This window comes from Prionailurus viverrinus, chromosome D2 (genome assembly GCF_022837055.1).
Source record: "Prionailurus viverrinus isolate Anna chromosome D2, UM_Priviv_1.0, whole genome shotgun sequence".
In the NCBI taxonomy this organism is placed as follows: domain Eukaryota; kingdom Metazoa; phylum Chordata; class Mammalia; order Carnivora; family Felidae; genus Prionailurus; species Prionailurus viverrinus.
The window spans coordinates 79,206,261-79,224,452 of NC_062571.1; the positions used below are offsets into that span (position 1 = coordinate 79,206,261).

General features: G+C 41.7%; 1 protein-coding gene across 1 annotated transcript in view; it reads left to right on the forward strand.

The window, feature by feature from the left end:
* LOC125147629 (deleted in malignant brain tumors 1 protein-like) overlaps window positions 1-18,192 on the forward strand; it is an 84,939-nt gene that overhangs the window by 17,670 nt on the left and 49,077 nt on the right. The window contains exons 4-6 of the mRNA XM_047824687.1: window positions 88-405; window positions 9,711-9,715; window positions 10,656-11,007. Coding sequence (XP_047680643.1) covers window positions 88-405; window positions 9,711-9,715; window positions 10,656-11,007 — 675 coding nt within the window. The remainder of the gene's footprint in view (window positions 1-87; window positions 406-9,710; window positions 9,716-10,655; window positions 11,008-18,192) is intronic.

Genomic DNA, 18,192 nt, shown 5'->3' on the forward strand with positions numbered 1-18,192 from the left:
AAGATTCCTCGTAATTTGTAAGCGGGGCAAATAGGGCGAGTTGAATAGGGAAGTTTCAAACACTTACCGTGGCTTTGGTTTCCACAGAAGACTGGGCCGTGGTGAGGCTGGTAAATGGCACCAGAAGATGCTCTGGAAGGGTGGAAGTCTTCTACCACGGCACCTGGGGGTCGGTGTGTGATGACGGCTGGGGTCTAAAGGAGGCTCATGTTGTGTGCAGGCAGCTTGGGTGCGGCCAGGCAGTGTCTGCCCCCCTGGGTGCCCACTTTGGCCCAGGCTCTGGAAAGATTCTCCTGGATAACGTGCACTGCAGTGGTGAGGAGAGCCACCTGGCCCTGTGTGCCCACGATACCTGGTTCACTCACAACTGTGGGCATGAGGAAGATGCTGGAGCCATCTGCTCAGGTGAGGGGTCTTTTTGCATTCTAAATGAGTCATGAACAGAATGGGTTATTACAGAAACTGAGCAATGAGCCATTGGCCCCTCCAGTGAGGGTGAGGATTTCTTCTCTTTACATTAACAGGTTCTCTGACGACAAGCCCCTCCCCTCCAGGTAAGACTGACTTGGCCATTTCTATATCCTATTCTTAGTCCTAGTTCTGGCTGGCTAACATTTACCTGGGTGTTAGAAGTGGAATGGAAATGACCCTGTTAAATCAAGCTGTAAGAAGTTTCCAGAAGTTGGTTTGATTGGTCCCTATCACTTAAAGCCTCAAAGGTTTTCCCAGCCTATAGTTCAACTCCACCATAACACAGGGAACCCAGAATATAGGCATGTGGGGCTGACCTTGCTCTCGTGCACTCAGGTTCTTCTCTAGGAAGCCCACTAATCCTGGCCAGAATGACCTCTCTTCTGGGAAGCTGCTTGAGGGTAGATCCCAGGCACCATTTAGCTTGGCAGAGGGCTGAACAGTGAAGAGCAATACTAGCAAAGAGGGAATTCAGAAATTAGCTAAATACCCAATCAGCCAGGTGCCGGAATCTTCCTAAATCAGAATGAAATTACCAGGCAGCCACGGGCAAGACAGGATACTTATGGGGCCATTGGATAACTGGAAAGGTCACTGATTTGGGGATAGTTGTCTATGACTATGCCCATCAGTCATCACAAACCACTTATTTGAGAGAAAATTGCCATTCGCTTTCCAGAATAATTAGATCAGAAAATCATCCCTCTGGAGTCTGTGGGGCCTGATCCTTTCTAACAGGTGAAGACACCACATCAGTTGAAAATTTATGCTTATGTGCTTTTGGAGTTCCTCTGCCATTAGGAAAAACCCTGGGGCCATTGCAAGCATTTTTTTTTTATCCTACAGCAGTGGTTTAAAAAAATTTCTTTTTCAACGTTTTTTATTTATCTTTGGGACAGAGAGAGACAGAGCAAGAACGGGGGAGGGGCAGAGAGAGAGGGAGACACAGAATCGGAAACAGGCTCCAGGCTCTGAGCCATCAGCTCAGAGCCTGACGCGGGGCTCGAACTCACGGACCGCGAGATCGTGACCTGGCTGAAGTCGGACGCTTAACCGACTGCGCCACCCAGGCGCCCCCAGCAGTGGTTTTTAAACTTCATTGGGTGTCAGAATTACCTGCAGGGGTTCTTAGAACACAGATGGCGGGGCCGCCCCCAGAGTTTCTGATTCAGCAGGCCTAGGGTGGGGTGTGAGAATTTGCACTTCCAGAAAGTCCAGGATGCTTATTCTGCTGGTCTGGGGACCTCACTTTGAGAACCACTGTCTTAAAAAGAAAGAAGCAATCCTTTTTATCCTAATAAATAAAAGCAGAATTATCATCATCATCTCCATCACAATTATCATTCTCACCATTGTCGTCGTCATCATCATCACCATCGTCACTGCCATCGTTGTCACCACCGTTATCACCATTGTCATTGTCATCATCATTGTCATCACCATCATCACCATTGCTACCACCATCACCATCGTCATTGTCACCAGCATCATCATCATCACCACTGTCACCATCATCAACACTGTCACCATCATCACCTTCGTCATTGCCGTCATCGTTGCCATCATCACCATCACCAACATCACCATCATCGCCATCATCAATGCCATCATTATCCACATCCTTGTTACCAACACCAATGCCATCACCATTAGCAGCAAAAGCTACTCGATCTAGTAAGCCAAACTTCGTATTAATGAATCACTTCTCTGGTTGTTTTTAGTTGATGTGATTTTAATGGTTATGTATATGCAAAGTTAAACATCCAAGCAAGAAGATAGGTAAACTATTGCAAACATATGGATATTCATTATTACGTAAGTAATCAAGTCTCTGTGGATGAAGCATTTTCCATTTATAGCCAGGAGCCTGAGGTGGTTGCACTCGTGGCCTCCTCTTTATCTGATAGCCACTGCCCTAATCCAAATCCTCATCACCTCTTCCTTCCTGGATGAACACAGACTTCTCCTAACTGGCTTCCCTGCCTACAGGCTCCCAACATTATAGTCCATTGTTTACATGCAATCAGTTACTTTTCAAAAACAAAAGTCAGACTTATGGAAATTTAACTTACCTACAGTAAAGATCACCATGTAGTTCAAAGAACTTTCATGAATGTTTGCAGTTGTGTAAATATCACTACCATCAAAATATAAAACATTTCTACTACCTTAAAGAGTTTCCTCATGCCTCTTTCTATTCAATCCCTTCTCTTAACCCCAGGTCCTGGCAACTACCCATATGATTTCTGACCCTAAAAAAAATTTGACTTTTCCAGAATATTGTATATTTTAATCAGACAATATGTAGCATTTTGTGTTGGGCTTGCTTACATAGCATAACACTTTTGAGATTCACCCATGTATCTCCAAGAATCAGACATTCATTCTTTTACATTGCTGAGTAGTATTCCACTGTATGGATGTGACAAATGTATTTATTCATTTGCCACTTGATGGATATTGAATTTATTTTTAATTTTTGACTATTATTAATTAAGCTGATTAAAACATTCATATATAGATTGCAAACTATTTTCCAAGGTGGCTGTACCATTTTGCATTCCCACTAGCAACATATGAGAGTTACAGTTACTCAACATACTTGTCAACCCTTGGATTCTATTTTTTGTTTGATCATTATAGTCTCCTCTCCTATAATGAGAATGATCTCTCTTTGTGGTTTTAATTTGCTTTCCTTTAATGACCAGTGACACTAAGTACATTTTAATGTGTGTATTTACATCTCTTCTTTGGTTAAGCATCTGTTCAAATCTTTTATCTTTTTTTGTCTTATGTTGTAAGACAGGTCTTTATATATTAAAGAAATATAGAAATATTATATATTATAAAATACTGGGTACAAGTATGTGTGTTTTGCAAATGTTTTCTCTCAGTCTTCAACTTGTCTCTCCATTTTCTTAAGTCTTTTTTAAGGAGCAGAATTTTTAAGTTTTAATGAAGTCCAATTTACCAAGATTTTTTTCTTCAGTCAGATGTGCTTTTATATTCTAAGAAATCTTCACTTGCCCAAAGTTCTCAAATATTTTCTCCTGTTTTCTTCTATAAGTTTCATAGTTGTGGGTTTGTCATTTAGTTCTATGATCCATTTTTGTTGATTTTTTAATATGGTTCAAAGTATTTTTTTTCCCGTATAGATCTCTAATCATACCAATGCCATTTGTCTAAAAGACTCTCCTAACTCCACTGAAATACCTGGCACTTTTGTCAAAAATAAAATAATCATTAATATGTGAGTCTATTTCTAAACTCCCTCTCTTGTTCCACTGGTTTATGTTACTATTCTCATGCCTGTGTCACATTGTCTGGATTCCTGTAGCTTCAGACTAAGTCATGAAATCACTTTGTTCTTTTTTCTTCTTTTTCAAAATTGTTTTAGCTAACCTAGGCTTTTGGCCTTTCATATAAAATTTTTGAATCAACTTGTCAATCTCTACAAAAAATATCTGCTGGGATTTTTAGTTTAGATTATGTAGTGTCTCTCTCTCTATATATATATACATATATATATATATGTATATATATATATTTGAGTCTATATATAAATTTGGGGGAAATTGACATCTTAACAATATTGAGTTTTCTGATCCATCAACACAGGACATCTCTTCATTTATTTAGGTCTTTCATTAACTCAACATTTTTTTATGTTTCTATGTTCAAATTTTGCCCATCATTATCAGACTTATTTATAACAATTTCATGGTTTTTGATGTTGCTATAAAAAGGTATTTTTAAAATTTTCTATTTTGGTATTTGTCTTTGTGGCTAGTGAGTTGTTTCCCAAAACAATGAAGTATTTATTGACTTGGAGACATTATGACAATTGTTTAATTTATTCATTCATTAATTTATTAACCTCTTTCTTATCCATTATCAGACTTGATTCCCAGTTTTACAGATCAAGAAACAGATATTCATGTCTAATGCGTGGTGAAGTGAGAATCAGATCCCAGATTAGAAGAATCCTGTCTTTAGGCTGGAAATTCACTAAGCTCTTTAGAACTGGCTTTTATATTTCTTTTTTTTTTTTTTTTTTTTTTTTTATGAAATTTATTGACAAATTGGTTTCCATACAACACCCAGTGCTCATCCCAAAAGGTGCCCTCCTCAATACCCATCACCCACCCTCTCCTCCCTCCCACCCCCCATCAACCCTCAGTTTGTTCTCAGTTTTTAAGTCTCTTATGCTTTGGCTCTCTCCCATTCTAACCTCTTTTTTTTTTTTTTTTCCTTCCCCTCCCCCATGGGTTCCTGTGAAGTTTCTCAGGATCCACATAAGAGTGAAACCATATGGTATCTGTCTTTCTCTGTATGGCTTATTTCACTTAGCATCACACTCTCCAGTTCCATCCACGTTGCTACGAAAGGCCATATTTCATTTTTTCTCATTGCCACGTAATATTCCATTGTGTATATAAACCACAGTTTCTTTATCCATTCATCAGTGTACCCCAATGTTCATAGCAGCACTCTCAACAATAGCCAAATTATGGAAAGAACTGGCTTTTATATTTCACCAAGAGATACCAGAAATTTGTTTGGAGTGCCAGAGAACTTTCCCTTTTCTCAGCTTTAGTTGTGTGTCTTCGAGGTGCCAGCTATCACTAACCAATGTTTTCTTTTCTTTGTAGCTGCTGAAATAACAATGGAACCCATTACCTCTGAGGAAGAGCAAACAGCAACAGGTACTTAAGAAAGCAGCTTTTTTTTGAGTTTATACTGAAGCTTTATATCTTCTCATTTATTCAAGTTTACAAGTTATTTCTAGAAATTGGAAAAAATGTAAATTTAGTAACAAACATCGCTAGGAGTCTCCAGTCCCTAGCAGCATCCTTGAGGTAGTTAAGTAAAGATGTTTCTGAGAATATGCTCTCAGAACTACAGATCAACAGCATATTAAGATGAATTGCGAGCGCTAACACACGTGACGCGCGCGCATGCACACACACACACACACACACACACACACAGGTTCTATGGCCCAATGAATTTAGGAAACATTGCATTAAACAAATTAAACAGGTGCCTTTGCTACAGGACATCTACGAGTCTTTAATATACAATTAACTCTATAAAACCCCCACTAGAGGGCGCCTGGGTGGCTCAGTAGGTTAAGTGTCTGAGTTTGGCTCAGGTCCTGATCTAAGTTGGTGCGTTCCAGCCCCGCTTCTCTCTCTCTCTTTCTCTCTCTCTGCCCCTTCCCCCGCATCTCTCCCCCTTTCTGCCCCTCCTCCACTCATGCGCACTCTCTGTGTCTCTCAAAAATAAATAAACATTAAAAAAGGTTTTTTAAATCCCCACTAGAAGTCACAGCAGGCAATGCTCATAAAATATACTCCACCCAAATCCCCTTTCCCTTATGTATCATCTCTTAGGAGGTTCTCTGCATAATATCAGTAAGGAAAATGTAAAATCCAAGTATCTGGGAGTAATACATATGCTACCACAGTATTCTAATCAAAATAAAATGCAGGGTGCCTGGCTGGCTCAGTTGGTGGACGTGCGACTCTTGATCTCAGGGTTGTGGGTTCAAACCCCACGTTGTGTGCAGAGATTACTTAAAAATAAAATATTTTTAAAAAATTAAAATGCCTAGTTCCTCATGTCTCTGAATGTCTGAATTGAAGGTCGCTGTCCTCCAATACCCATGCTGCCTAAAACGAGCTCTCCCCACATCTCTTCTGCCCATTTCTCAAGGTAGGGTCCCCTGGTCTCCACAAGAAGTCATATCCTGCATGTTTGTATTTTTTTCTTTTGACATCCCTTATAATGCACCTCATATTATAGTTACTTGTACACAGATTCTAGCTTCTGACTGAGTTTAAGACTCTTATTTATTTTTAAAAATTTTTAAAGTTTATTTATTTATTTTGAGAGAGAGAGAGAGAGTAGAGGAGGGGCAGAGAGAGAGAGAGGGAAAAAGAGCATCCCAAGCAGGCTCTGTGCTGTCAGTGCAGAGCCCAATGTGAGGCTCAACTCACGAACTGTGAGATCATGACCCGAACCTCAATCAAGAGTCGGACGCTTAACCGACTGAACCACCCAGGCACCCTGAGTTTTAAGGCTTTTAAGTGCAAGCACTCTGACTCAGTTTCTTTGCATTGAATAAGTATTTGTTATTCATGGTGGCACACAGCATCATTAATTTGCAGAGGCTTATTTTATTGCCTTTAGGTCTCCTTAAGTATGATGTTCTTACGTTTATGTTCTGTTTCTTAAAGACTTATTTCTACCTAGCCAAGGATTCAAGGATAAGTTTACCACGAATATCTAACAGATGACTAAAAAAACTAAACCATCTTATTTGATGGTGACTTATTTAGATGAATCAAAAGAAAACACAAAGCTCCAGAAGGGTCTCAGAATGAATCCTTCGGGCAGTGTGTCCGCTTTCTTCTTTCTGCTCCACTGACTGATGGTGACCTAGCTTTGTGTTCCTCCTAGCTGATGGCTTCTCAGAGCCCTCACTGACCACAGCCTCTGCGGCCTTGACTCTTCTACCTGCAAGTATGGGAAACAGGTCCTGGGAAATTAAGGGCTGATGGAAAGCAGGGAGAGAGGCATTTCTCCAAGCTGGAGTGAACGCGGGAGCCAGCGCACTTACATATTACGGCATTTAGAGCAATTTTCTTCACCTTTTTTCACCTTTTGGTTCACCTCAATTTCTTCATCTGTAAAATGGAAACCCATGCCACGCCACATGGGGTTGCAAAGATTAAGAGAGAAACGTTTAAGTTAGTGGCTCTCAGAGGCTCTGGCATTTCACTCACAAACAACTTATGTCAGTTCCTGACTCAGTTTCCTTTACATAGTAAAGCCATAAAGAAAGATTATGGGGGATAAAGGGACCAAGTTGCTGTGAGACTAATGTAGCCTGGACAACAGAGGTCCATTTAGATACGATCTGCGTATGGATCTTTCCTATTTCATTAGACATATTGACATTTCCCATTTCTAGGCTATCCATGGCAGAGGAATAACATGGATAAAGTGACTAAAAGAACCTGGGAATTCTGAAAATTTCTTGAAAAAGAGTTTCATCCTTTGCAAGGGGAGATTTAGTAAAGACTCATTGAAGGGATTTGAATCTGAAGATTATTCTGACTATTCTTAACTGTGCGGGTACATGAGGACTGTGTGATCTTGCATGTTTGTAAACTGGGGACATGATTACCTAGGGATTCAAAAGGATGAAGGAAACCCTCCAGATATGGGGGGGGGGGAAGTCCCCCAGTGTTTCTGCTGCTTGTGCATCCCCAGGAGCCTGGATGGCCGTGAGGCTGGTGAATGGCACAGGGAGGTGCTCGGGCCGAGCAGAGGTTCTCATCCAAGGCACGTGGGGGACCGTGCGTGATGACCTCTGGGACCTGGCCGAGGCCACAGTCGTGTGCCGCCAGCTGCAGTGTGGCCAGGCCATGGCGGCACCCACGGGGGGGCGGGGATCACTTTGGGGCAGGCTCCGGGAAGATCGTGCTGGACGATGTGCAGTGTGTGGGCAGCGAGAGCCACCTGGGGCAATGCGCGCACAGGCGTGAGGCCAGGCACGAGTGCGGGCCCATGGAGGATGCCAGCCAGGGTCGTGTGCTCAGGGGAGGAGCTGTCACCTCCCAGGATGTCACTGCTTTTATGCACCTTCAGGCATTTTCAACCTGTGTCGAAATCAAGTCATTAAGCAATGTATTGAATAAACTCCATATTGCAAGCATTATTATAATAAGCCATGCCAATGCCTTTCCATCTTCAGGTGCTAATGGCCCACCAGCCCCCAACCCCACCTCAGGTTCTGAAGCTGCTTCCTCAATGTACACACTCACAGGTGGGTCATCTGTGCTTGCTGCTTTTGCTTTTGGTTCTATTTACCCTCTAGGAGATGCTTCCTCAATCTATACTCCAGTAGAGGCACTTAGAGATGGCAGAGCCACCCCTACTGTGCAAGGGTTGTAGATAAGAATAAAAGAGGGCATGACATTTTACAAAACGAGACGCTTATCCATCACCTGGCACTCTCAAAGTGTTCCTTTTCTGTCTGTCAGTTGTTATTCCTGGGAAATCCAAATTGTATTCCACCGGTTCCAGACTCTAATCAAGTTTAAAAGAACCCAACAGGTTAAAAGTATTATAAAAAGCAGATGATGCCCAGAGCATCTGACCATCTATCAGATGCTGGCAGTGGGCCAAGCTTACTCAAATTGGTGCCTATAGAGCCTACAAGGATGGAGAAAGCTGCAGAACTCCCAGTGCCGAGGCACCCCAGTGTGAGCACTGTTCTTGCATCCGACCTGTGCTGGGTCTCCATCTCCTCTGGCAGCAGCCACGGCACCTGTGGGCCATTACTGAAGGTTAAGGCCAACTCCACCAGCACCATGTTTCCAACTAAAAAATGAAACCACAAACCCATTCTCTGCACTAAATATCCAGTTTGCTGCATTAATTGCTATTTGACATTCTAAACACTGATTTTCCCCAACTGACCCCATAATGATATATGGCCGTGAGATCATTTGAATTGATGTTTTATAAGGCAAAATGAGGAACAAGAGTTGCTGAAAATCTCACATTGCTTAGGTAACACATAGTCTAGATAAATTGGCCAAACACCTAGGGCAAGCCTAAAAAGTCCAATCATCGACACAAATGCCATGTTGCCATGATTGCACGCTGTTGATTGTTTTCTAAAAGAGAAAGAAGAGAGATGGAAACAGAGAGACCCAGAAATGGACTCATGGGCATTCAGAGAACTAGAGTGTACAGACCATGGGGAATATTCCAAAACCTCATCTTAAAGACTGGATAACTAAGTTTAAAGACAGGGTGAAGTGAGGGTTTCCCTGCCTAAAACTTTGTGGAGGAAACTAATGGAAGACTCAATGTCATATTTGAGTCTGACTTTTCGGGATGTTCTCATTGTAAACATCTTCCTTTCCTACATTTAGGAGGTTCTTGGTCACAAATGATGTCCCTGTTTGTATCATTTATAGGTGATGGACTGTCAGCTACCATCCCCACAACAGGCCCTTCTATCCTTCACTCTACACTCATACCAGCAGGTAATGCCTCTCTGTGACTTCCTTCATGTTTCCTGAGCATCTGTTCTGTGCCATGCACAGAATTAAGGGCTTTCACAATATTGTTGCTCCACAATAACCATAAAGGGAGGCGCGATTTCCAACATTTCATAAATGCATAAACAGAGCTCAGAAAAGACAGATCAACAGAAGACACTGTGTGACAACACTAGAGTCACACAACCATATGTGGTAAAGGTTGGCTCACCCAGACCTGCCCAACTACAAGGATCACTGTGGTTGTCTTCACTGTGTTTTTCTTGATGACATGATCGAAGTTACCTCGGGAGTGCTAGAGAAGGAAGGTGTGAACAAGAATTAACTGCTCATCCCAAGGTGATTTGAGAAAATGATATGGAACGGTTAAATGTTAAGAATACTATTAGGCTCTCTACAACAGAGAATTGCTACAATAAAATATATGAAAGACAAAATGTCACCTATTGATTTCCATTTTCCCTGCACTGCTCCATTTGAGCAAAATTTATCTCCTCAGCTATGTCTAGGCCTTCTCGTTAGCATATATGCTAATGCCTCTTTGCCTTTAATTACAGACCTAACATTTCCAGGGGCGCCTGGGTGGCTCAGCTGGTTAAGTGTCCAACTCTTGATTATGGCTCAGGTCATGATCTCATGGTTCATGAGATAGAGTCCCACATCAGGCTCTGTGCTAACAGCGCAGAGCCTGCTTGGAATTCTCTCTTTCCCTCTCTCTCTTACCCTCCCAATGCTCACTTGTTCTCTCTCTTTCTCTCTCTCAAAATAAATAAATAAACTTTAAAAAAATTTTTAGAAAAGAACTATCATCTCCACAAGTCATATCTCCTATGTGAACATCACCAGGTAATAAACAAACAATTCCTTTACATATCCCCTGGGGATATTTACTTCCAGATCTACTGGGCCACATTGCAGAAGACAAGTCCTCTCAGTAAGAATAAATAGAAAAAACAATTAAAATAAAGTAATTTATAAAGGCTGTTCTTTTACTGTAGATGATGAAGATTATGTCAAGAGACAGCATTTCTGAAAACCTGAACTATTATTACCTAACAGTATACCCCAATATAAGAAATCTCCCCAACCTTAGAGAGTTAGATCTCCAGTCTCTGTCTTCCTCGTATCTCCCCAGGAGCCTTCGTGGCCGTGAGGCTGGTAAATGGCACAGGGAGGTGCTCGGGCCGAGTGGAGGTTCTCATCCAAGGCACGTGGGGGACCGTGTGTGATGACCTCTGGGACCTGGCCGAGGCCACAGTCGTGTGCCGCCAGCTACAGTGTGGCCAGGCCATGGCGGCACCCACGGGGGCCCACTTCGGGGCAGGCTCCGGGAAGATCGTGCTTGATGATGTGCAGTGTGTGGGCAGCGAGAGCCATCTGGGGCAGTGCACGCACAGGGGTGAGGCCAGACACAACTGCAGGCATCTGGAGGATGCTGGTGTCATCTGCAGAGGTAAGGGGCTGTATTATTTTTTTTAACCCCACATCATTCTTTGTCTCCTTTCAGACATTTCTCAATGATTATTTTAATGACTCATATTATAAATGGCGCCATAGGCCTTAGCATGTGGATTTCTTCTGGCCATCAGGTGCTGATGGTTCACCAGGCCCCACTCCAACCACAGAGCCTGAAACTGCCACCCGAGCATACACACTGTCAGGTTGGTCCATTCTTTTCATGGTTCTTTTGCTTTGAAGATTTTCCTCCTTAGAATGTCCCTTTCCTGGGCGCTTGGGTGGCTCAGTCAGTTGAACGTCCGACTTCGGCTCAGGTCATGATCTCATGGTACGTGGGTTCGAGCCCCGCGTCGGGCTCTGAGCTGACAGCTCAGAGCCTGGAGCCTACTTCAGATTCTGTGTCTTCCTCTCTCTCTCTGCTCCTCCCCTTCTCACACTCTGTCAATCTCTCTCTCGGAAAATAAATTAAAAACAAAACAAAAAAAAAAGAATGCCCCTTTCCTAAACCAAGTTAGTAGGGTCTTTGCATGGAACAACTCCAGGGAGCACCACCCTCCTAGAATGCACCGTGGATTCTATCACCATGCAGGTCACCACATGTGGTACATGGATGGCGATTTCTGGGCTTGTGCAGCCCAGTGGTCCTACATGGTTGAGTCACTCCAGGGTAGAGTGACACCAGCAACAGCCATTCTACATCATATCACATCATACAGAGGGGCACAGAGCGAAGGGGAATCAGGTTTCTCGTTTCACCACTTAGACCTCTTAAATAATTCTTGAACTTGCCTAAACAAAACCTGGATGTTGAGAATATTTAGTTGTCTCTAAAGGGTTCAGAGGCTCAGTCAATTAAAATAAAGTAAGTTGAGATTGAGTTAATTTCTACCAAATAATATTTATGGTGATCAAGATGTATTTTAAAAACTGCTGATAGATTCACATGTTAGCAGATATTTGTATGATCAGTATGTAGCATCCTTTTAATTTCAGGAATCTGAAAAATACAAAAACAAGTAAGTGGTTAGAAGAGGACACAGCGTATAAAAATGAATCATTTCTCCCTCTGTAGGTATTTGATAGGAGAACAACAAACCCTGTTTCCTTAAATACATGATAACATGGGTGTCACAATAAAATAATTGCTAGTGAAATTCCCACTGGCATTGGCCACACATCACAAGATCCCCTTCTTCACCTTGATTGGAACTGAGTCTCAGTTGCTTTGCCATTAGGAGTAAAACTTCTGGTGTGTATTTGACATACTAAGACTGATTGTACATTGTACCTTGTACAATGAACCATGTGGCCAACTAAAAAATTAAATCAATTATGTGATTTTTTTTTCTTTTTCTATTACAACTCGCTTTAAATAACCACTGTGATGGTTTAACTGATTTCTAGATAGTCTAGTCCCAAATTATTTAAACTGATCAAAATAATTAAGTGGCTAGCCAATCATTTACATATATAAAATAACATTATGAGAAGTCTCAAACTCACTGACAAATGTAAAAGTAGTATCATGAACCCCTGAATATCCAATACTAAGTTTTATCAAATCCTAATATTTTGCTCTGTTTGAGCATCTTTTTAAAAAGATGTTTGAGATCTTTTTTTAAAAGAAAACAATACAACAGCACATTAAAAGGATCATACATTGCGATCAAGTGGGATTTTTCCCTGGGTTGTAAGGGTAGTTCAACATATACAAATCAATGAATGTGATATACCACATTAACACAATTAAAGAGTTTTTAAAATGGGTGAAATTGGTGAAGGGGATTAAGAGTTCACTTATCAGGACGAGCACTGAGTAATGTATGGAATTGTTGAATTACTATGTTGTACACTTGAAACTAATGTATCACTGTATGTTAATTATACAAGAATTACAATTTTTAAAAATAAATAAATAATTTTTAAAAATAAATCACATAATCATCTCAATAGATGCATAAAGTGCATATGACAAAATTTAACACCATTTCATGATGAAAATACTTAACAACCTAGATGTAGAAGGAACGTACCTCAACATAATAAAGGCCATATATAACAAGACCTCAGCTAACACAATGGTGAAAATTTGAAAGCTTTTCCTTAAAGATCAGAATAAAAGACAGGGATGTTCTCTTGCCACTTCCATTCAATATAGTACTAGAATTCCTAGTCAGAGCAACTAGGTAAGGAAAAGAAATAATAGAAATTGAAGTTGGAAAGGAAAAAGTTAAATTATCTGTTTCCAGATGACCTGATCTTACATATAGAAAACCCTAAGCACTCCAGAGAGAAAAAAAAATGTTAAAACTAAAAAATGAATTTAGTAAAGTTACAAGATACAGAATCAACATACAGAAATCAATTGTGTTTCTTTTTTTTTTTTTTTTTAATTTTTTTTTTCAACGTTTATTTATTTTTGGGGCAGAGAGAGACAGAGCATGAACGGGCGAGGGGCAGAGAGAGAGGGAGACACAGAATCGGAAACAGGCTCCAGGCTCTGAGCCATCAGCCCAGAGCCCGACGCGGGGCTCGAACTCACAGACCGTGAGATCGTGACCTGGCTGAAGTCGGACGCTTAACCGACTGCGCCACCCAGGCGCCCCCAATTGTGTTTCTTTAACAATGAACCATCTAAAAAGAGAATTAAGATATCCCATTTACAGTATCATCAAAAAAAAATAAAATTGCTTGGGCATAAACTTAACCAAAGAGGTAAAAGATCTGTAACTGAAAACTATAATTGATGACATAAATTAAAGGAAATACAAAAAATGTAAAGGATCCCATGTCCATGGATTGGAAGACAAGATATTGTTACAATGGCCATCCTATCCAAAGAGATCTACAGATTCAAAGCTCTTTCCATCAAAATCCTAAGGGTAATTTTTACAGAAGTAGAGAAAACAATCCTAAAATTCATATGAAACTACAAAAGACCCAGAATAGCCAAAGCAATCTTGAGAATGAACAAAGCTAGAGGCATTGCACTCCCTGATTCCAAAATGTATTAAAAACCTACATTATGGTACTGGCATAAAGATAGGCATATAGACCAATGGAACGGAATAGAGAACCCAGAAATAAATCCACGTATATATAGTGAACTGATCTTTGACAAGGGTACCAAGAATACACAATGGAGAAATGATGGTCTCTTCAACAAATAATATTGGGAAAAATGAATATCCATGTGCAAAAAAAAAAAATGAAATTGGACCCCTGTGTTATACCATACACAAAAATTAACTCATCGTAGATTAAAGACTTAAACATAACACCTGAAATTATAAAATTCCTAGGAGAAAACATAAGGGAAGGTCTTCTTCACACTGGTTAGCAATAAATTCTTGGATATGACACCTGAGACAGGCAACAAAACCAAAAATAGGTAAGCGGGGCTGTATCGATCTGAAAAGCTTCTGCACAGCAGAAATAACAATCAACAGAATTAAAAGGCAACCTATGAAATGGGAGAAAGTATTTGAAAATCATATATCTGCTAAGGGGCTAATTTCCAAAATCTATGTAGAACTCCCCAAATTTAATAGCAAAAAAATCAAATAACCACATTAAAAAATGGGCAAAAGACTTGAACTGACGTTTCTCCAAAAAGAAGATAAAAATGTCCAACAGGTATATGAAAAGATGCTCAACATCATTAATTATTAGGGGAAATGCAAATCAAAACTACAATGAGATATCACCTCGTGCCTGTTAGGTTGGTTACTATTTTTAAAAAGAGAAATAATAAGTATGGCGAGGTTGTAGAGAAATTGGCACCTTGCACACTGCCTGTAGACATGTAAAATGGTTCAGCTGCTATAGAAAACATTTCAAAGATTCTTAAAAATTAAAACTAAAACTGGCATATGATCCAGCCATCCTACTCCTGGGTAGTATACCCAAATGAATTGAAATCAGGCTCTCAGAGACATCTGCATTGCCATGTTCATTGCAGCAACATTCCCAATAGCTAAGATATGGAAAAAACCCACACGTCCATCAACAGGTGAACAGATAAAGACCATGTGGTACCTATATAAAGTGAATATCATTCAGCCTTAAAAAAAAAAAAAAGGAAATTCTGCCATTGGCAGCAATATAGCTGAATCTGGAGGACATAATGCTGAGCAAAATAAGCCAATCACAGAAGGATAAATATTGCATGATTTCACTTATATGAGGCATTTCAAAATAGTCAAGCTCACAGAAGCAGAGAATAGAGTGGTGGTTGTCAGGGGTTCAGGGGAGGGAGTTCAATGATAGGAAGTTTCAGTTATGCTTGATGAATAAATGCTGGAGATCTACCATACAATATATGCAAGTAGTTAAATTTGAGCGGTGCCTGGGTGGCTCAGTGGGTTAAGCGTCCGACTTCTGCTCAGGTCATGATCTCACCGTTCCCGAGTGCGAGTCCCACATGGGGCTTTGTGCTGACAGCTCAGAGCCTGGAGTCTGTTTCAGAGTCTGTCTCCCTCTCTATCTCTGCCCCTCCCCCACTCATGCTCTGTCTCTCACTCTGTCTCTCAAAAATAAACATTAAAATTTTTTTTTAAATTTGCTAAGAGGATGCATACCATGCTAAGTGTTCACAACAACAACAAAAAAAAAAAAAAAAAAGGAGGGGAAAATACAAAGAAATTCTGGGAGTTGGGAGTTGTTGGATATGTCTATTACCGTGACTGTGGTGATAATATTGCAAGTGTTTGTGTATGTTTGAACCCAATAAGCTGTACACATTAAATACATGCAGCTCTCTGAGCAGCAATGATGCCTTGATAAAGCTATTTTAAAAAGGAGGCAGAACAGGGGCACCTGGCTGGCTCAGTCAGTAGAGCATGAGACTCTTGCCCTCAAGGTTGTGAGTTCAGGCCCTGTGCTGGGGGTGGAGCCCACTTTTTTTAAATAAATAAATAATTTTTTAAAAAAGAAGCAAAACAATACTTTATTGCCATTTTACGAGTTAATAAGATGAAAACGGGGGTGTCTTCATGCCCTATGGAAGCCTCACACGGCTTTGGCTACTCAGAGCCGAGATAAAGCCACCAAACATCGAAATGGAAAACACTCAGCTGTGTAATTGACTGCATGTCTCCGTGACAGGACACATCTGGGCTGCTCCTCAAAGGAAATGAGGGAAAAGATCTACCATTGGTTCTGTGGGCACTTAGAGAACCGGAGTGTGCCAGGCGAGGGGATACCATCCACACGTGAGCCTTTTACCCCACAGTGGGGTCTGATACCCACGTTGGGTGGGTGTGCCAGGAAAGGCAGTCAGAGAGCAGACCCAGACCATAGCAGGACAGACTTGCACCTAGGCTTCTGTTGGGGCCTGTCTGAAGTTCCCCCTCCCCGTGTGGGGAGGCCGCATCTAGCGGTGCACAAGGCCTCTCTTTGCTTTACAGACACAGGTGAAGTGCTGACAACAGCCGTGTCCACCACACAGCCTGCGACACTTCCCATGACGGCCATTCTAGCAGGTGGGTTGTTATTTGTTCTGCAGGGAATAGGGGGGAGGGCACTGTGTGCGGGGCAGTGGACTGGCCCCTTCCCGGGCCCGCTGACCACAGCCAGGAGAGGACTCCTGGCCTGCGTAAGAGCAGAGTCAGGAGCCGACATTTCTACCTGACCGTGACCTTCAAGCTGGCTTGGTGTTCAAATCTTTGTCTTTCTTTCTTTCTCATTTTTTTAAAAAGCATATTTATTTATTTTGAGAGGGAGACATAGAGAGTGCAACTGGGGGAGGGGCAGAGAGAGAGAGGGAAAGAAGGAGAATCCCAAGCAGGCTGTACAGGGTCAGTGCACAGAGGCCGATGTGGGGCTCGAACGCATGAAACCGTGAGATGGTGACCTGAGCCGAAATCAGGAGTCGGGTGCTCAACTGACTGAGCCACCTAGGCACCCCTGAAACTTAGTCTTTCTGAAGTTGAAATTAGGGGATGTCCCAATTACTGGGAATGCTTCTGTTCATCCCTGCTGACAGGTGATGGATTATTTGCAACCACAGACACAACGGAGCCTGCGGCCCTGCCATCCACACCCACGCCCCTGGCAGGTAAGTCCTTGGGAAAATGCGGGGGGCGGGGGAGCTAATGTTTATGGAACAACCAAAATGTAATAAAGCAGAGAATTGGATGCTTTCATATAACTGACAGTTCATTGAGTGCTCACAAGAACCTCCCAGCATTATTGTCCCCACAACCCTCACCATTGGCTCATAAAATGAGACACAGAAAGGATCATTTTCTAGCATTACCCACCTAGAACATGGTGAAGCCAAAATCTGGGCATGTAGCAATCTGACTCCAAACCCATGTGACTACTAGCCTTTTGGGGGGCAGGGGGGTGGAGACAGTATGTCCAAAGCTACCTCTGGCCTACTGGGAAGAGAACATTCTTACAAGCCTAATTGTACAGTGCAGGTGCATTAGGACCATAGCCAGGAAACGGGGGTGTCAGCTGTGGTAATCACTTACTCAGTAGGTTTTAGTACAAAATTCCTAATGGGAAAAACTTATAAATTTATAGCTTCCAGGGTGACAGACAGGCAAAATGTACCCTTTTAATATGCCTAGAACTCTGTATTAGGAATGAGCCCCAGCCCGTCTCTTCCTTCTTCACCCTGGGGTACCTGCCTGCACATCTGCTTTACAAAGAGGAAAAACTCATTGTACCATTTGGGTATCTGAAGGTTGGTTCCACAATAACTCACATGATAACTGAATTTTTCCAGGTCAGGTGTCATCAAATGTTTATTTTTCAAGCTTATTTATTTTGAGAGAGGCGTTGGGGCAGGGGGCGTGTGCAGAGAGAGGAGCAGAAAGAGAATCCCAAGCAGGCTCTGCACTGTTAGCATGGAACCCGATGTAGGGCTCAAACTCACAAATCGTGAGATCATGACCTGCCCTGAAATCAAGTCAGATGCTTAACCAACTGAGCCACTCAGGCTCCCCTCAAGTGTTTATATTTCCAAATAAACTCTATGGTGGGAGTTTATGGTTGTGTGTAGACATTCTGTTGCTTCTTAAAAGCGTATCACACAGCAGTCACACATCACCTCCTCTGTTTCGAGCCCCAGCTTGAGCCACTTCTTGACATCCCTGGGTCTCTGAGCACTTTTGCTTTCAGAGACCCTTATACTTAATTATATTTTATTGACCGCATTGGTATAAAGACA